At 50.5% G+C, this 20,383-nt stretch overlaps 1 protein-coding gene across 3 annotated transcripts in view; it reads left to right on the top strand.

Annotated features, from left to right (window-relative positions):
* Window positions 1-3,119, top strand: part of PLEKHA1 (pleckstrin homology domain containing A1) — a 57,307-nt gene extending 54,188 nt beyond the window's left edge. For all 3 annotated transcript variants that reach the window (XM_040991984.1, XM_040991985.1, XM_040991986.1), the window contains one exon: window positions 709-3,119. In XM_040991984.1, the coding sequence (XP_040847918.1) occupies window positions 709-1,017 (309 nt within the window). In that variant the 3' untranslated portion in view covers window positions 1,018-3,119. The remainder of the gene's footprint in view (window positions 1-708) is intronic.
* The last annotated feature ends 17,264 nt before the right edge of the window (window positions 3,120-20,383 follow it).

The following is a 20,383-nucleotide window of genomic DNA, read 5'->3' as shown; positions in this document are numbered from 1 at the left end:
AAGCATATCTTCAGGTTGGCTTAACTAGAAACATTATAATTAATATTCAGACCTGATAATTATTTCACCGTAATTTTTTAAAACATGAAATTTGTACCCTTTGCTAGCTTTAAAATCTTAAGCCATACAAGTATATGAGATATTCAGAAGTAAATAAATTAAGGAAAAGTTGACCTTGGCCTTTGTTGGTTGCCATGAAATTCAAGGAAGCGAAGCCCGAGTCTCTTCAAGACTCCCGGACAGTGTAATGTCTAAAAACTGCTAATTCTACTGATTGGAGAGACTTACGGCCTTTGATTTTTGCATTTTGGATTTTTAAAAATCTTTTTAAAATATGTGGGAGAATTCCTTGTGTCAACTGAGAATATATTCTGAAGTAAAATAGTAAAACTGGTAGGCCCCTTCTTAGATCCATTTCACTTGTGTTGCAATTGGAACGCCGTATTCCAGCTTAGCTTGGCCGAGTCTTCGAAAGTGTCGGAAGCTGTAAGGCTTTGGTGACAGAACTGGTTTCCTAGTGGAAATGGCCGGTGGCTGTCATTGCTTTCAGCTCACTGCTAAACCGCGCTGCTGTGGGGAGGAGCTTGCCCCTCTGTCTGCATGGCTCCTGCTTCTGCTGCCTGTGTGTTTTTCAGAGAATCCAGTCTCACGCTAGTTACTGGGCTGGCGCTAGTGCTGACCGTGTCTGACTGGCACCCCTCTTTTCAGGAGCATCCCACCTGTCCCACAGAAGCCAAACACACTCTCCGTGCCGCCAGGGCAGCCGCCTCACATTCCGCAGCCTCCCGCAGCAACTCCCTGGCCTCAAGCTTTGCCCTGGAGAAGCGGGGATTTCACGAGTCTCTTGCCAAGGTCAAGCCAGGGAGCTTCAAGATCCAGACTCTCTCTGCAAGAGAGCCAGCTTCCAAAGTAGCTGAGCGAGCTCTGCTGAAACCTCAGAGTAAGAATGGTCCTCAGGAAAAGGATTGTGACCCGCTGGACTTGGATGACGCAAGCCTTCCTGTCAGTGACGTGTGAGGTGCGAGCAGCGGGCCGGCCTGCCTCCGCCGTGCCCACCTCCTTTGGTGAGACTTCTAGCCAAAGATGACAGAGGCCCAGGTGGCTGCCCAGGCGTGGGCTCCACTGCCTCTGAGGGGTATTCTTTATGAGCTGGCGAACCAAGAATCTAGCGAATGGCCAAATGAAATAGAATTTCTTTAAGGAAGGAAAAAAAAAAAAAAACCCAACCCTAAATGTTCCATTTCCGCTGTCTAGAGCTTGGTGTGTTATATGGGTGGTAAAAACATGTGTGTGATAATCCTGTCTGCATGGTGACTTTGAGTTTAAATTGTAACATCTTTAAGACGTTTAAAGTACTTACTAATTATTAGGGTCACTTTTTAAAATGCTACTATAACTTCCTTTCAAAGTTCAGTATTTACAGATTCTTATTGGTTAATAATTACCAAATCAAATGTTGCCAGACTAAGATACCTAAACTCATGCTGTTTGTGGTGCTGTCACATTTATACTACATTATGTGGACTCTTTTGAATTTACGTCCATTTTTGATGCCCTCAGTGTCAAGGTGAGTGGTGAGTTTTTGCATAGAAGATCTTGTCGAGCCGTCAGTCAGCGTTAGGAGCCGCGCGGGGTGCAAGGAAGGGAGACTGTGAGTTCAGACATCAGCCACACAGACCTGTGTCTGAAGAAGGGTCGGCAGGACGCACAGGAGGCAGTGCTGCGTTCAGTAAAAATTATCCAGACGGAAATTGAGGGAGATCTGATTTTCTTATCAGAGTTTTGTAAATAGTTTTTATTTCTATATTTGGATCAATAAAAGACCTCAAATTTGTATGTAAAGACATAACTGCCCTGGGACGTGAATTGCTACAGCCTCTACTTTTTGTCTCTAATAGCTATATTCAAGTGCCTGAGTTTTCTCAACTTGTTTAGGAATGATTTGAGATGAATCTGCTCAGAAGTCCTACGTGATTGGCTTTAAACATTGGAGTACAATTCATTTCCAGTAGCATAATGTATTCAATAAAAGTAGCATTTTATATTACAGATGCCAGAAAGCTGGTCTCTTACTACCTGTGCAATATGTGTGTTTTAAGGAGCAAATTTGAATATACATGTAGTCATGGGAATATCATAAATACAAGCACGTCTCCTAAGAATCTCTAGTTTTAGGAGTTGAGTTGTAGACCAGTTGGAGCAAATACTGTGTGTGATTTAGTCTTAAGGATTTGCTTTAAGAAAACTCTTGAAATCCACATGCTGCTATTTTTATAATTTTTTTTTTGCCTTTTTACAGTACTGTTTTGTTTTGAATTCCTACATGTCGGTAGTTTCTCCTTTTCATTTTCTAAGATGACTTGTCGGAGAGATAAAAGAGAATTTCTCTCCTGCAGTTGTGGGGGTTCAGAGATTAAGATATGTTAAACTAGAAGTGCATAATTTCAGTTTAAAAATCCATAGGCATAAGAAGGCACCACTGAACTTTTTTATTCATAAGCTAATGTTTTTTAAAGTTATGTAGATTTTTTTGTTATGCAGCTATATTTGAAAATGACAGAATGAAGAGATTTTAAGTAGTTACCACTTTTTTTTGTTCATTCCTGATGTATCGACTTCTTTGGAAGTTCCTTTGCCTTGATGTGGAGAGACGCTGCGTAGACACTTCGCAGAACTCAGCAGCTTGATCCAGCTTTTTTGGTACAGCTTCCACATTGCCTGTTCATTTTTTTTGGTGTTGGTAATTTGATATATTTCATGGTGACAAAATATGAACTCTATTTTGAGACTTTTGATAGAACTCCCCTTATTCAATAGCATAGGAAAATGTTCTGATTGTCAGGGTCCCCTTATATTTATCTTAATTCTTTTATAAGTCTATGGAAATTATTTAATTATTTTGAAACTTACACTTTTCTTGTAAATATTTCACCTCTGAAATGTCGAAGAAATCACTTTGAATTCTTTAATATTTGCTGCAATGTTTTTCTGTACATGTAACGTGTCTTTCACAGTGGGAACGGCTGCCTCTTAGTGTTTAATGTTGGTTGCGTGTGTCCTCTTTATGTTAAACTGGTTCAACACTGTAATGACTTGAGAATAAACTGCTCAGAATTCTTGCTACCTCCTCATTTCTTTTGGTTTAGCTGTAGTGTGAACAAGTAAATGGAAGTGGCACCAAGTGTGGTCAGTTGACTTTAAGGACAGAGTAAATTATTTGGTAATCTGTGAAATAATAAGAAACTTTGCATCCGTGACTCTGTAAGGCTGGCTTCATGTGAGATGGCATGAGAAAAGATGCTCTTTGGGGGATGAAGAAAATTGCTAGTTTGCTTCACTAAGAAGCGTGTGGTCAAAGAGCAAAACTAGATACGTTGGTTTCAGTCAGGATTGACTTGAGGCTGCGGGCAGTGCTGTGTGACTTGGGGCTGGAGACAGAAGGCGTTTGGGTCCCCAGCTGGACTGTTGAGGTGTGCCCACGGCCGGCCGCGCATCCAGCGCAGACCCCGGCCCCAAGCTCTGTGTCTGCTGCTCCACTGCGTGTCGGAGCTCAGGGAGAGCCCACACGCCTTGAATAGGAGTTGACGGGGCATTTCCACACAGGGAATGACCTTTATACTTTACGCGGAAGTGGACTGTCCCTGTTTATTTGGAAATAGAAATGCTTCTTTGGAAATTCTCTGTAGAAGGGAAACTTCAGTGAGTTCAGGCGTCCCCTTCTGCATCTTGTGCCCAGATGGTTTGCAAGCCCCGCTCTCTGACCACAGCCACGTGTCTTGCGTCCCTCGGTGTGACCCCCCGGGGCGCCTCTGGACCACCCTGTCCCTGTTGGTGCTCAAAGCAGGCATGGGCATCATGATCAGTCTGGCTCACCTCAGCTGGGTATTGCCATGACAGTCAGCTAGTTGGCGCAGGCTCCTGCCGTTAGTGCTTGCTGAGAGAAACCGAGATCGCAGGACAGCAGAGGGTGTGTGCCGGCCTGGGGGCCCGGCTGGCAGCAGGGCCAGAGCTCATGCCCTCTGACTGTCCTGGGGAACATGACCTGGGTATCGGCCCTGGGCTGAGTACATCGTGCTGTTTCCAGAGAGCCCATGGTGGCCCCTTGCCACTGGTAAGCCCATGGGGGTGGTCTGTGGCCTGCTGTTTCCCTTCCCCTCCGACCTGTAGTTCTGTGACATGCTTTCTTTGCCGTGGGCCCCCTTGTGTTCCGTCAGCCGCCAGTGCAGAGCCACCCGCAGAGCTGCCGCCTGACTATTTAGCAGCGGGTTCTGATCTTTCGCTCCTGCTTGGGAACCTGCTTGTCCTGGTGTGCAAGGACGATGCTTGCAGGCCCATTTGGCTCTTGGGTGAGGTTTGCCATGCTGCTCGCTGTAATGTGGAAGGGTGCTGCTTTCTGTGGGACGCTCCAGTGGCAGGACACTCCAGTGCCCTTTCTGTGGGACACTGTAGCTGCAGGTTGCCTGCTGTGTGTGTGTCCTGGGGGTCGGCTGCCACTGGGTCGCTCCACTTCCGATGCAGCTCCTTGTTTATGGTCTGGGAGGACAGTGGAGGACAGCCCGAGTCCTTGGGCTCCTGCACTCAGGTGACTCAGGTGAAGCTCCGGCCCCTAGCTCCGGATTCTTCAGCCATGTGGGGATGGAAGACCTTTCTCTGTCTCTGTCATTGAGACTCTGGAGTGAAATAAGTAGATTACTAAAAACAACAAAAGCATTTTCTGTAAATGGTGCCTGTGCCTTGATCAGAGGTCCTGTTAGCCATTAAAAAAGGCAGGAATTATTTGTTATCAGAAACGGGAAGATCCAGCTGCCAACTACTAAAGTCAGCTCCGTGACCTTGCTTGCTTTTGGGAGGGGCTGCCAATCCAGATGGGACACTTCTACTTCAATTGTACTTCCCATTGGTTATTTGTCATGTTATAAAAATCTGAAATAGATTGTGTATGTTGTCTGTCTTTGAATAACTTACGAAGAATGCTTTTCAAACATCAAGTAAAATGTGTGTCTACAATATTGGTGAGTCGAGGTTAACATCTGCAGTTTTGCTAGTTAGGGCATGTCAGAGCCAAGTGCTGCCTTCCTGTGGAATAGTCATGTGGTGACAGCGCCACCTTTTGGTTATTTTGCTAAATTTCAAATAATTTGAAGGCTTGAAATACATAAAAATTTCAAAAGGTAATATAAAATCCGAGACAGTATTTGCAAATTATTTTCATAGGGACTTAACTCTCACATATATGAGCACTGATTTTTTTTAAAAAAATATGTGTTTACTTTTATTGGGAAGACAGGTCCACAGACAGAAGGAGACGCAGAGAGAAAGCTCTTCCGTCTCCTAGTTCACTTCCCAGATGGCTGCAACAGCTGGAACTGAGCCCACCAGGAACCTCTTCCCAGTTCCCACATGGGTACAGGTTCCCCAGGCTTTGGGCTGTCCTCCTCTGCTTTCCCAGGCCACAACCAAGGAGCTGGAAGTGGAACAGCCGGGACTTGAACCAGTTCCCCGTGTGGGCTATTGGCACTTGGAGGGGGAGGATTAGCCAGCCTACCATTGAACCAGGCCCTCAGATTATATTTTTATTTTAGGACCCTGCACCGGAGTGGAAGACCCAAAGAAGCTCCTGGCTGCTGGCTCGGCTCAGCTCAGTTCTGGCCTTTGCTGCCACTTGGTTAGTGAACTAGTGGATGGAGGATCTTTCTGTCTGTTCTCTGTGTAAATCTGACCTATCTTTCCAATAAAGACACAATAAATCTCTTAAAAAGAGAGAGATAATTGTAGGTGCACATATGGTTATACTAAATAAAATCTACATGCTAAGTTGTTTTTTTCCCCCGTGGTAACATCTTAAAAAAACTAATGCAACCAGGATTTAAAATGTTGTTTTTTCAGGATTTATTTGATGTGTTTGAAAAGCAGTGACAAAAGGAGAGACAGATCTTTTTAACCACTAGTTCACTGCCTGAGTGGCACAGCAGCCAGGGCTGGGCCACACTAGTGCCAGGAGCCAGACCTGCGTCTGCTTAACATGTGGGTGACTGGGGCCCAGATGTTTAGGCCATGTTCTGTTTCCTTGGGTCCACTGGGTCTGAAGCCAAGCAGAAGGGACTTGAACCAGTGCACTGACATGAGACGCCAGTGTTGCAAGCAGAGGCTTCTCGTGCTGTGCCACGACGCAGGCACCGCAGGTGGCAGCCCCACTCACGCTGCAGCACTGGCTTCTAGGATTGTGTTTCTTAAGGGTTTTTTGTTTTTTTCTTGAAAGGCAGAGGCCCAGGGTGCCTTCTGATGCCCCTGGGGCTTCCCACCTCCGGGAGCGGGAAAGGCCCGCCTGTCAGGAAGGCTTCTGCCACCCGCCAGGTGCAGGGGTTCAGCAGGCACAGGCAGGATCCAGAGGCTGAGGCCCCACAGGCAGCTCTGGGGAGGCCCCTTGCTCCCTGCACATGCCCCCTCCTCCCAAATGGTCTCTGGGATGAAGAGTGGGGCTCGGATGAGCTTCCAGCTGGGACCCCCAGAAGTCCCACAAGACGCAGCCACTCAGGTGGTGACCTTTGAGGCGGAGCAGTCATTCTGCCGGGCACCTAAGGGTGGGGAAGTCCTCTGCCAGGGCCCCCGGGTTAAGGAGAGGGAGGCTGGACCTCTATAGGGAAGCCTGGCCCCAAGTGCTGTTAGCCTTCCTCATCCCTCCATCCTCCTCTTCCTCAAGGATGGAATGTTCTAGATGATCGGTCTGTTGGTGGGTAGCTACCACCACTGCAGGCTCAGTCACTCAGACCAGGGTGGCTCACCTCATCCTCTTGACCTCTGAGGTTTGGGGAGAGGCATGGGCACTGGGGAGAGTGCCAGGTTTAGGAACCTGCTGGCACATTGCCCTAGGTTTGCTGAAAGAAAAGCAGACTGGGTTTCCTCTTCTGCAGAGGCCATGGGACCTGCAGGGGGGCCTCTGTCCTGAAAGCCAGGGTCTGCCAGTTCCTGCCTGAGCCAGCCCACTGGTGTGGTGAGGATACCCCTGGAGGCTACTGACCCTCGAGGGAATGGGTCTGTAGCAGGGCCACGTGGGTGTTGGGGACACATCTGACTGTGCCTGGTCAGGCCCACGCAGGAGGGGCCGGCTCAGGCGTTCCTGCTCTCAATGGCCCTCACTCTGGGCTCAGATGCTTTTGCTCCACAAGTACACGCAGGGGAGACACCAGCTTGGAAATACAGGTAAGTGCCTGAACTTGGACCCTTCTGTAATTCCACACTTCTTTATACGTGATCCTGTATTGCTTACGTATTGGTGGCCCCAGGTTTGCTGCCCTCCAAGCTGGCCTGCTTCCAGCTCAGCTGGTCTTGGTTTTGCCCCTTGACCTGAAGTATGCACTGTGCCCTCTGCCCTCCTCATGGCAGTGAAGCTCAGCTCTCACGTGGGGGCACACTCATGGGGAGACTGCAGGGGAATTGTCCACCCTCGGCGGGGTCTCCCACAGTGAGGGGCACTGCCATGTGCAGGAGGGAGCCCCTCCCTGTTCTCCCAGTGTCCTGTCAGAGCTTGTCCATGGGCACCGGGCCCTGATTTGGGGTCAGTCTGACGGGGACATCCAGGGCTCAGGAGGACTTCCCTCATTGTAAGGTTCATGGTGGGCTGCTAGGTACAGTGGGAGCTGGGCTGTGATGCTAGCAGAGGGCTCAGGGCAGCCAGGCTCCGGCCTGACCTCCCAGGCAGGGACAGAGGTCACACTGCATTTCCCAGCTTTGTGAGTGCAGAGGTTTCTGAATTTGTTATGGGATAGTTCCCCTTTACTCCCAAAGATGCCCAAGCCTGTCCTGAGATGTCCTGGCCCAGTGTGCAAAAGCTTCTTAGATAGGGAAGGCCCAATTCTGGGTGCTCACCCCGAGGGAGAACTGGGCATGGGGTACTGTGGGCTCTATCCTGGAGACCTGAAGTCCCGTGAGCACCATGTCCCTGTCCAGGCCCAGGCTGCCTCAGGGTGCCCTGGAGGACTTCCTGGAGGTGGTCCCTTCCATGTCCTTACCCCTTGCAACACCATTCCCCTTGGAATCATCGTGAAGTCTGGGTGACCCTGTGCCGGCTCCTCTAGCCACAACAAGCAAAGGAAAAGCCAGCCAAATGCCCAATGCTGCTGCTGACCCCAAAACTCAAGAAAAGTGTAAGGCAGGGTTTGGTTTCCTCCAAAATCAGGGGGTCTCAGGCACCCTCTGCGTGCCCCCTCGCCCACGAGGTCAAGGCCCCTGGGACCCAGGTGACAGTGTGACTGCTGTGTGCTTCTGAGCATGGCAGCGCTGAGTGTCACCCTGTGCAGGTGTTCTTGTCATCTGTCTCTGGCACAGCCAAGGGCAGAAACCTGGGAAGTCCACAGCACTGCCACTGAGGGGAGGCCGCGCTCTGGCAGGGTGCCATCCTCCACAGCATCTCAGTGAGGCCAGCAGGGTCACATCGGAGCTGTGCACCTGTCACAGGGGCAGGCCTCAGCTGGCTGAGTGCCACATCCTCAAGGTCCCCAGGGAGGGCACCTGGCAGGAGGCAAGGAAGGTGGCTCTCTGTGGAAGGCACCTGGCTTCATGGGCACCTACTGCCCTTTTGAGGCCAAGTCTTGCAGCACAGCCCATCCCTGCCTTGTGGAATACTGGTTTTTAGAGGAGCACCGCCAACACTGGGGCCTGGGGTACCCACAAGGGAGGTTTGGCAGCTAGCCCAAGGGGATGGTGTTGCTTCTTATTCTTGGAAGGTGCAATCAGGATCAGGCAGGCCATTGCCCTGCACCTCCACCCCATTCCTGTGTCCATTCAAGATGAAGCCCAGGACCCAGTACAGTTGCCTAGTGGCAAAAGTCCTCAGCTTGCATGTACCAGGATCCCATGTGTTCACTGGTTCACATCCCAGTGCCTGCTCCAGCTGATGCTGCCGAGATCCCTGGCCCTCCAGCACCTGGTCCTCCAGCCGATGCTGCCGAGATCCCTGGCCCTCCAGCACCTGGTCCTCCAGCTGATGCTGCCGAGATCCCTGGCTCTCCAGCACCTGGTCCTCCAGCCGATGCTACTGAGATCCCTGGCCTGAAGGGGCAAGTCCAGGTAAGGAACTAAGTACACTCCATGTAGAGCACCACTGATGCCCTGGCGTCCTCACGAAGCACAGCCTGTTCTCTGCACTTCAGAGGAGAAGCCCCCTCACAGAAACGGTGCACGCCCCTGTTCTGAAACGTAGGCGGCAGTAAGAGGTTTTCTTGGCGCCAGCGCTGTGGTACAGTGAATTAAGCCACTGCCTGTGACACTAGCCATCCCATATGGGCACTGTTCCAGCTGCTCCACTTCTGACCCCGCTCCCTGCTGATGGCCTGAGAAAAGGAGTGGCCGAAGTGCTTGGGTGCTTACCACCCACGTGGGAGCTGGAAGAAGCTCCCGGCTCCTGGCGTCAGCCTGGCCCAGCCTGGGCAGTTGTAGCCATGTGGGGAGTGAACTGGTAGATGAGATCTTTCTGTATATATTAAAAACTCAGCTTTCAAGATATACAATTTTGAAAGATTTCTTCATGTGACTATCTCTTATATAGGCAGGATCTAATCAAGATTCCGAGAGAAGTGCGTGTTCCCTAGAAACACTAAATTTAACTCAGCTTCCTGGAGACAGAAAATGGAACACCTGTGCTCTCGATGGTTGTTGTGTATCAAGTGAAGTGTATCGTTTTTTGGTCAGAGAACCTTCTAGGCACTAAATGTCCAGAAATGTTTGTCATGTGAACTGTACCACACGTGACAATGAGATGATTATCGCTGTCTTCACTGTTTTTAACGGGACATTGCTTTTTTTTCTTTTTTAAAAAAAGATTTATTTATTTATTATTAGGCAGATTTACAAAGAGAAGGGAAGACAGATCTTCCATCTTCTGGTTCACTCCCCACATGCCCACAGTGCCTGGGGCTGAGCTGGTCAGAACTGGGTGCCAGGAGCTTTTTCAGGGTCTCCCAGGTGGGTGCAGGATCTCAAGGCTTTGGGCCATCCTCTGCTGCTTTCCCAGAGCATAAGCAAGAAGCTGGGTGGGAAATGGGGTAGCTGGGACACGAACTGACACCCATATGGGATGCCAGCGCTTGGACTAGTGTTGAGCCATTGCACTGGCCCCAAGACGGAACATTCCTTAGGTAAGTTTTCTGTGTTTACCTTAGAACCAAGAACCATCCAGTCATTGCAATTCTGTGAAAATGCATTTCCGCTGGCTCAACTCAACACCGCCCTCCTCTGTCCACTGCTTCAGCTTGTTGCCTTTGGCAACAAGCGTCAGGTGACCTGTCCTGGGAGGCTTCCCATCCTCCCTGCAGCAAAAGCTGACCACTCCTGCCTTTGGGCCACTGTGCTCCTGTTGTTTTACAGCCCTACAAATGTGAAAAAGCAATGTCAGATTGCAGCCACTGAGGCTGGACTGGACTGCAGCGTGGTGAGTGCTGCGCTGAGCAGCTCGCATGCTGCACAGCTCATGTACCAGTTCACTCTAACAAATGCGGGTTTTTCCTGGAGAACAGGTTATCAGAAATTGATGAGCACACCAGTACATCCAGTGGTTCCCAAACTGGGGCAGCCTGGGGGAGAAGGCAGTGAAGCCAAGGCCCCCCAGCCAAGCACTTTTGAGGGGGACTTCCTCCGCTCCCAGTTCCTCTCTCGCCTTTACCTTGCCCTGCTCTCAGCTGGCCACACTTGGACAACTGCCAGTGAGCTCCTTAAAAGATTAACTCACTAAACCAGGGGGTGGTTCTGGGGCAGCCAGGTCACAGGACTCAGAACTCAGTGGTCATCTGAACGCCAGACCCCATTTTCACACTTTTCCGGGAACCCCAGGCCCAAGTCAAACACAGTAACACCATCTCCCGGTTGTCCCGTCAGCCAGGAGCCCACCTCACCATCCCCCAGCAGAGCGGTCCATGGAAGGCCACGCCTTGTGGAGTGGACTGTGCACATGGATGAGTCTGTCAGCGTCACATCTTTAATCCCTGCAGGAGACCGGGATTAGCCACGGCTGCCCGCACGCCTATCTCTGGGCACCACCAGATGCCCCCCCTTCCCTCTCCGATTCTCAGTGATTGGTTCCCTGCCTCTCGGTGAGTGAACCCAGACTCTGTGGGCTTCCATAGCAGCAGAGCCCCTTCCTGCAAACTGTGGGCTTTCCCACAGAGGGAGAGCGTGATGTGAGGTGAAAGTGGGCACCCTCAGGTGGGGGAGGGGATTAGCAATGGCTCTGCGCATCTATGCATGAAGAAATGGAAAATTCCAGTTGCATATGGTTCTCTCATCTAGGAATATTACAGTGTGTCTTTCCCAAATCTTTTTTAACTCCTTGGTAACTGTATTCATAGAATCCTTATTATTATTATTATTATTTTTCTTTTGGTGAAGTAAATTCTCAGATAGCTTTGCTGACTTTCGTATTTCAAATAATTTTTTAAAAATTTTATTTTGTTAGGTTTAATTTTTCCATTTATGTTTTGACTCTCTTGAATGGTCCCCCTTTTTTTCTGTTACTTTTAACATGCTCATTGCTAATCCAGAGGTAAACTAGCATTTGTATAAATGTAAGAATTTTGCAATCTGCGAGGCACGGGTGGGGAGAGGGGATGCGATGCAGAGTGGCCCCCTCCACTTATCTAGTCGTGGACAACCTTCCTTTAGTCCTGGTACTAATGAGATTGTTCCTGGCGTTTCATTTTGTGTCACCCCAGCTGAGAACGTCAGACATTCTTGATCACGTTGTGTGTTAGGGAAGAGATATGGAGTAGATGGGGAGGGAGCCGGTGTAGACATGCGCAGCCAAACCAGATCGATGATCAAAGACAAAGTCAAGATGCAGCGGGTGGCTGACTGTGTAGACGCAGCCAACAGGAGGCTGCGAGTTTCAGTTTGGAGTCTTGGGGTATTCAGAAAGGGGGGGATTTCAAGAACATGGAGGAGTAGATGGGAGCAGGACTAGCTCTCCCTGGGCACCTCAGCCTGCCCCCTGGGAGCCAGGTGGCAGGGGGACCCAGGTTAGATGGGTCTTTGGAAAGACAGTGCCAAAGTTGCTGTTGGGAGTCTCCATTTGCTGTCCTGGTGTTCTTGCTCCCATCCTTAAGGAAGTCCCTTACTTTTTTAGTTTGCAAAAGTCTCCCTCAGGGCCTGATGCAGTGGCTCAGTGGCTAAATCCTCATGTTGCGCATGCCAGGATCCCAGATGGGCGCCAGTCTGTCCCGCTGCTCCACTTCCCATCCAGCGCTCTGCTTGTGGCCTGGGAAAGCAGTAGAGGGCCTTGGAACCCTGCACCCTCGCGGGAGATGCAGAAGCAGCTCCTGGATTTGAATCAGCTCACTTTCGGCCATTGTGACCATTTGGGGAGTGAACCAGTGGATGGAAGATCTTTCTCTGTCTCTCTTTCTGTGGGTCTTTCTTGAAAAACTAAATACGTCTTAAAAAAGCAAAGTTTCCCTAAAGAACGGATATGAAACTTTACAAATTCTGAGATGACATGATGAACTATATTAATAAAGGTTTTAATGTGATACCATTCTCTCGTTCTGTAAGTGAGTCTGGTGTGTGGCTGCTTTCTGCAGCGAAGAGACACGCTGCCGGACAAGTTTCAGTAGTGGATCCGCCGGCCATGTACAGCCTAACGCACGTCTGTATCAGGTGGAAGGACATGAAGTAACCTGTTCATTTTTATATGTCTGAGATTTCAACCATGACATCCTTCAAGAAGTGTTTTTCCAGAGATGATTTTTGTTTAACCCTTACTTCTCCCTGGATGATGGCTCAAGGCTTGGTTCTTCTGTCAGCATTAGCAGTTTTTGAGTTCTGAGAAAATGCTGCTTCCAGGTCCAGCGCAGTAGCCTAGTGGCTAAAGTCCTTGCTTTGCATGCACTGGGATCCCACATGGGCACTGGTTCATGTCCCGGCTGCCCACTTTCCATCCAGCTCCCTGCTTGTGGCCCGAGAAAACAGTAGAGGATGGCCCAGAGCCTTGGGACTCTGCACCTGCGTGGGACGCCCAGAGGGGGCTCCTGGCTCCTGGTTTCAGATTGGCTCAGCTTTGACTATTGTGGCTGGCTGCTTGGGAAGTGAACCAGTGGATGGAAGAGATTTCTCTCTGTCTCTCCTTTCTGTTAAGTCTGACTTTCCAATAAAAATAGATGAATCTTTATTTTAAAAAAAGAAAGAAGGAAGGAAGGAGGGAGGGAGGGAAAGAAAGAAAGAGAGAGAAGAAAAGAAAAAGAAAAGAGAAGGCTGCTTCCACTCTGGTCTTCCCACGCCCTCTGGCCAGCAGGACCCCTGACATTGGGAATGTCCGTCGTCTCTCCCCTGGCCTCTGCAGGTTCTCTCAGGCCACCTGCTGATGTCCCCCATGCCACCTCTGAAGGCTCAGTGCAGCGGTGGCATCTCTGCTTCCTGTTCGCCTCCCATTTCCTGCCACCAGAGTGTGTCTTTTTCCTGCGTAGGAGCGCCCCCCAGAGGAGGAGAAGGCACTCACACTGAGCACGGGTTTCATTCACGTTCTGGAAACAGCTCCAGGACAGTTCTGTGGCAGCCCTAGTTGCTCTGGAGTTTTGCTGACACAATACAGTTTGGCTCACATTTGATGCACAGAATAGCTTTGGCTGTGCTCACACAGTTCTCCCCGACCCCAATCCCTGGCAGAAAAAATACTGAGCTTAATTAAATTCAATTGGTGTTTTTCAAGGGCTTCTTTCGAATGAGACATTTTGCTGGCCTCTGGGGTGCTTGCAAAGCACGCCACCTCATAAGTCACCTCTTTTGCAAGAGAGAAGACAGAGGGGAAATGCTGCAAGACATTGGCCCCGGGAAAGGCTTCTTGGATGAAACCCCAGAAACACAGGCAGGAAAAGTAAAAACAGACAAATGGGATTGCAGCAAGCTGAGACGCTTCTGCACGGCAAAGGAAAAAATGAGCAAAGTGAAGAGGCAGTTGACAGGATGGGAGAAAGTATTTGCAAACTGAGCATCTGATAAAGGATTAATGTCCAGCGTGCACAGGCAGCTTGAGAAGCTCAACAGCAACAAAAGAAACAACCCAGTGAAGAAATGGGCAAGGGAGATGAACAGGCATTTTTTCAAAGGGTGATTTTTCAAAGGATGGGGCAAGGACAGGAGCTTCAGCCTGAGGCCCAGGGATAATAAAGAGACAATCTTCCACAGGGTCTCTGACACTGCATTGCAAAAGAACAATCTAACCCGTCCCACCAACTCCTCTTCTCCATTTCCTCCCGACTACCCTACTACCTCCAGAGCACAAGGCCAACCACAGCTGAGGTGCCCAACCAGTTCTCCACTCTGCCAAGCTCTCCCAGCCCTCTGAACACCCCACCCCCTCACACTGTAAAAGACCCAGCCTGCAGAAAGACTGTGTCTTTGCCACTTACATCTTCTGTCTGCGCTGGCCACATCTGTGAATTTATTAATTTTAAAAGATTTACTTATTTGTATTAGAAAGGCAAATTTACTGGGAGAAGGAGAGACAACGTCTTCCATTTGCTGTTTCACTGCCCAAATGGCTGCAATGGCCAGAGCTGACCCAAAGCCAGGAGCCAGGAGCTTCTTCCAGGTCTCCCACGTGGGTACAGGGTCCCAAGGCTTTGGGCCACAAGCAGGGCACTGGAAGGGAAATGGAACAGCAGGGACATGAACAAGTGCCTATTTGGGATTCCAGCACTTGAGAGGGGAGGATTAGCCAATTGAGCCATTCCATGGAATTTACTAATTTGTAATAAATTCAACTTGACTGTGAGTTGGCTCCCTGCTATTCTGTGCTATTCTGGACCTGGCATGACAGAATGCAAATTGCCAGCAGACACATGAGAGAAGGGTCAGGATCACTAGCCATCAGGGAAACCACAATGAGGTGTCGCCTCACTCTACTGAGGGTGACTGTTATCCAACCACTCCCCCAAAAAACAAATCCTGGCATGGCTGCAGACAGCGTCTTAGTAATGAGCTGAACTGAGTGGAGTGTGGGTTTCCTAATCTCTGCTTTTGTCATTTCCATCCTGGAAGCAAAAAAAAAAAGAGAGAGAGAGAACAGCTTCTATCTGGAAAACGTGTGGTGGTCATGGCAGGGGAGAAGAAACGGGACAGCCAAGAGTGATCCCTCCTCAAAATTTGCCCAGAAATGACACACACACTAAAGCTCCCAGCGCATGGACCAGAGACAAGGAGCTGGTGGGGCTGGCCATCCAGGGGCCCGGGGAGTATTAGGTTTCATATGGCACGGGCAGCTTATTAAGTAAAGGGCAGTCAAGCACTTTCACATGCATGGCTTACCTAATGCAACGGGCGATGCAGCCTACTGCACAGGGGTGCCAGCAGCATGGCACGGTGTCGATAGTGACCACACAGTCTACATCCTGAAAGGGACAGCCAGCAAATCTGTGTCCCCACATCCCACCTTTCAGCTGACAGCTGCGTACAAACAACATTCCTGTGAGTAGAACTGGGAAAGTGCAGGGGCCTTGTTTGGCTTTAGGGGCCATAGGTTTGATTCTTGCTTCACAGAGCATATCTTCCTGAATTAATTTAAAATGTGCCCAGGGGTAGGCTTTAGACTGATGGGTAAGATACCCGGGTCCCACCCCGGAGCATCTGGATCCAGCTCTGGCTGTGCCTTAACCTCCCTGCTAACACAGACCTGGGGGGCAGCAATGACGGAGCAAAATGAAGGGGTCCCTGCCACTCACAGTGGGGGTCTGGGTGGCTTCCTTGGCTCCTTGCTTCAGCCTTGCTCAGCTCCGGCGCTTAAGGACTTTCGGGGAGTGAATCAATCGATGGGCTCTCTCTCTGAAGCTCCTACAACATGCCAGGCTCTGTGCAACACGCAAGCCTTGGCCATAGGAGTGGTGTTGCCCTCTGGGAACTGAGTGTCCAACTCCTCCCCAGGCTAGATATTTGTAGACACATGGTGTGGGGGACCAAAGGCTGTGGGAACTTGGGGTGCTTGTGTCATAGCGCTCACACGGTGGTTGCCCAAATTAACTTCTGTGTAGTGTGTAACTTGTGGCTTCCTGAAAGCCAGCAGAACAATCTCTTGAAACACAGGGGTGACTGACCTCTCTTTAAAAGGGTGAGATTGGGCCTGACATGATAGCCTAGTGGCTAAATCCTCACCTTGAATCTGCTGGGATCCCATGGGTGAGGGCTCCACTTCCTTTCCAGCTCCCTGCTTCTTGGCCTGGGAAAGCCGTCGAGGATGGCCCGAAGCCTTGGGACCCTGTATTTGTACCTGCGTGGGAGACCTGGAGGAAGCTCCTGGCTTTGGATCGGCTCTACTCTGGTCATTGCAGCCACTTGGGGAGTGAATCAATGAACCAAAGATCTTTCTCTCTGTATATCTGCCTTCCCAATAAAAATAAAATAAATCTTTAATAAGAAAAAGGGAAGGGTGAGGTCAGGCTGGCCAAGGTCACCCTCCCTATGGATGGACTCTGAGGTACCTAGACTGGAAGTATACCTGCAGGTCCTCCATCTTTGGTCTGTACTGGGATGCCATCCCAGAAGCGGCCATCATGAGCGTGGCACCTCACCACACTGTTGGGCAGAGGGTTATGTGGCGTACGGTTGGACACTGGGAGCCTCGGACTGCCTGAGTCTCTGTCCCTTGAGCCTTTCCTAGGGGATGTGTCTCCTTGCTGGTTCCATAAGTGTGTTCCTGATGTTATGGGTCTTCCTGTGTAAAGCCTTGGGCCAGTTTGGCTTCTTAATGCACTGTGTGCTTACTGTCTTTGACTTGTATATGCTGAATATGAACTCTTATGGTAAGCCCGATGTAGTGGCTATCTTTTCATTGGGGTTTTAATCGCTAATGGACATAGCATCTTCATCTTCATCGGGTCGTGTTGGCAGCCCGTTTTCCCCTCAGTGCTCATGGCTGATGAGTTTTGTGTCTCAGATGCGTCTAGCCCACTGCAAGGTCCTAGAGGTACTTTTCTGCCTGAGCTCTTTTTTCCCTACACCTCTGTGTTCACTTTTCAAATCTGTAGCAATGACCCACTTCAAATCCACGTTTTTGTTTGATGTGTGTGTAGAACCAAAGTCCATCCTCTCTCCCCATGCTTAGTAGCCAGTTGGGCAGCACTGTAGACGGAGAGGGCTCCTAACCCAACGACACTGCAGCTAACGCCCTTGCTGACTTGCATATGGCTAAGTGCTTCGGATTCCTTACTCTGCCATGGACCTATTTGCTTGTCCAGCTGTGTGCTATTGCTAAACTGTCCTTATGATTGTCAAAAGTACATTGTGACAACCAAACACCATTTTCAAGGGCCCCTTGGAGGCATGCCCTCTCTATAAAGCTTGCCAGGTTATTTCCTTATGACAAGAAGCAGAAGTGCAGGGATGGGAAAGGTGAAGCTGGGAAAACAGGAAGAGAGCAACCAAGCCCTGTCCAGGCACCGTAAGAGCTTTTCCAGAAATGTCAAGTTTCCTTTTTAAAAAGATGAGCAAATGTACTGGGGAATTAAAAGGTATGCAAAAATCCATACTTTACCAAAATTGTTTATTTTTCTGTTTTTATTTATCTGAAAGGCAGAGAAACACACACACACACATACACATACATACTTCCATCTTGTGGTTCATTCTTCAAGTGGCTGTAACAGCTGGGGCTGGCCAGGCTGATGCCGGGAGCCAGGGAGTCAAGAACAGTGTCAAGACAGCCAGTGTCTCCAAGAACCAGCCACTTCAGTCAGTACTCGCTGCCTCCCAGGGGGCACATTAGCAGGAAGCTGGATGGGAGGCAGGTCTAGAACTTGAACTCAGGTGCTCAGATACAGGATGTCAAATGCACACCCCATTCACCTCCTCGTTTTAAAATGAGGATTTACAAGAACATACATTTGTCATAAGAAAACACAGATTTGGGTGCCAGTGCTGTGGTGTAGCAAGTAAAGCCACCACCTGTGATGCCAACATACGGGCACCAGTTAATTCATACCTTGGCTGTTCCATCTCCAATCCAGCTCCCTGCTAATGGCCTGGAAAAGGTAACAGAAGGTGGCTCAAGTGCTTGGGCCCTTGCCACCCACACGGGAGACCTGGAAGAAGCCTGTGACTTCTGGCTTCAGCCTGGCCCAGGCCTGGCTATTGTAGCCATTTGGAGAGCAAACCAGCAGAAGAGGCTCTCTCTCCTCTCTATCTCTGTAACTCTGCATTTCAAATAAATATACAATTTTTAAAATAAGGGTTTGGAATAGCTTTTTGTCATCTTTCAGTACTGAGCACTTGGTTGACACTCAGCTATGTGGAGGATCCAGTCATGGTGGCCCAGAGGCAGCGCTCAGAGGGGACAGATTGGAGCAGAGGACCACACACAGCTGGGGGTCTGGCGTGCAGAGTGAGCCTCTGCCAGTGGAGCCCAGTGGTGGGGCGTGCGTGGGGCAGACTTTCTGTATCCTTCCTTCTGTTTTCAGCTGCCCAACCCCGCCAGGTTGGATGGGGCAGACAATAAAAAGGGGAAGATTCTGCTCATCATTGTCTGCCCCAACCAACAGTGGTTACCCAGAGACTTCCTTCCTCTGTCCCGTGGAGGCCACCCGGGGCCCCGGGAGGCACAGCTTTCTAACCTGCTCCCAGCAGGGAGCACCGCTGTGGCAGACCTTAGGAGTCCTAGGGGCAGGGTTGAGGTTTGGGGCCAGTTCTCTTCCCCCTCCTTATAAGCTGCAGATCATCCTGGAGGGAAGGTGGGATGCCTGGCCTGATTTCTCCAAGGTGGGCTGATACATTCATTCATTCATTCTTTCATTCATTCATGAAGGGGAGGCTGATTTTGTGACTGGAAGCCAGGTCCTCGGCTGGGCATGAGTGTCCAGAAAAACTGCCCGTGAGAAGCAGAGGCTCCAGGGAGAGCGCCAGGTCTCCAGCATGCAAGGAGACCGGGCTCTGGTGAAGGATGCAGGAGGCAGTTGTGGCAGCAGGCCCAGTGGAAAAGTACCCCTGCATGACTCATCGGGCAGACACTGGGCTGGTGGCACGCCATTGCCCCATCCGGGAGCACAGACAGCTGAAAGCCACATCAGTAAAGGGCTCAAGTGGAGGGGGAGCAAGTCCCTGAAAATGAAAACCACACTCCTGCAGTGCTGTCCCAGGCTTCTGCTGCGGATACCCGATGAACACGGCCGGGGGCAGGCCATGTGGCTGGCACTGTCTGGGCACAGTGGGCAAGACAGGCTTCCTGGCTCTCGGAGGGAGGGTGAAGAAGGCAAAGACCACTCCTAGGATGGCAGAATTGGAGGCCCTCCCACTGGCTGTGCAGCCACTGGCGGTTTGAGTGAGCACTCACCACCTAGTGGCTGGCTGGCAGTGGGAATGACCTGATGGGTTCTCAGCCCTGCTGCTCCTGGGTGTCCACTCAGAGACCCCAGGGTTTCTCAGTCACACCCCTCGAGTTTTCATCATCGTTATTAAGATGTGATCCAATTAATACAACATACCGCCTGAAGACGCAGGAGGCGGGCTTTTCCAGGACTGAGTCCTCCCTAATGACATGTGTGCCCTTCATGTCCATCTTGGGAGGGCCTGGCTGGGCCCAGGTGGAGAAGGGAGGAGGCTGGCCATGGGCAGGGGGTATGCTGTGTCTCTGTGGCATGCCTGGGCTCCTTGTTGCTGAAACCCACTCCCAGCGCCCTCATCCCGTCCCTCACTCACCAGGCTCCTGCAGGACTGGGGGAAACCCAGAGGGAGTTCTTGACTCCTGGCTTCCAGTTGGCACTGGCTCTGCCATTGCAGCCATTTGGGAGAGCGAAACAGTAGAGGCAAGGTCTGTGTTTGTGTGTCCCTCCATAGACCCTGGGCCGGGTAGCCCTGGCCACAGGGAGGCACACACAGGGCCAGGGCTCAGCCAGCCTTCCTCTGGCTCATGGCAAGGTCCAAGTTCTCCATAGCTGGGGAGTTAGGGGTTACAGGATCTCCAGGGCATTTGCTCACTACGTGTCAGTCAAAGGAGCTGGAAGATGCAGTGGGAAGAGTGACTGGGTGGGCAGAAGTCCACAGACGTCGGAGCAGGTGCCTGGCACGTGGGCTGGGCCTGGCGACCTCTGTCCTGGTTCAGGGCAGTCTTCGGTCTCTGCCCTCTTTCCTAGACCCTCAGAGCTTTGCTTTGCTCATGGGGTCCACTCCTTAGCCAGTGGAGCCCACTGGACTGTGTGCAGGAAAATAACCATGCAAGCGGACAGAATGAGGACTTGAACCTCCCTAAAGGAGCTTGGTTTAGAACACTGTCCTCCAAATGGCTTCGAGGTCATGGCACCACATGAACTCACTGACTGCTTTTGCTTCTTGACCGGTGGCCTTGAGTGGGGCCCACAGTGCCTCCACAGTCGAGGAAGTAAACCAAAGTTGGCCGCCTCCCCTTTGGCAATTTTCTTTT

This window comes from Ochotona curzoniae, unplaced genomic scaffold, assembly GCF_017591425.1.
Source record: "Ochotona curzoniae isolate NIBS_2020 unplaced genomic scaffold, NIBS_Ocur_1.0 contig_66, whole genome shotgun sequence".
Classification (NCBI taxonomy): Eukaryota; Metazoa; Chordata; class Mammalia; order Lagomorpha; family Ochotonidae; genus Ochotona; species Ochotona curzoniae.
This window is presented reverse-complemented; position numbering and strand designations above follow the sequence as displayed.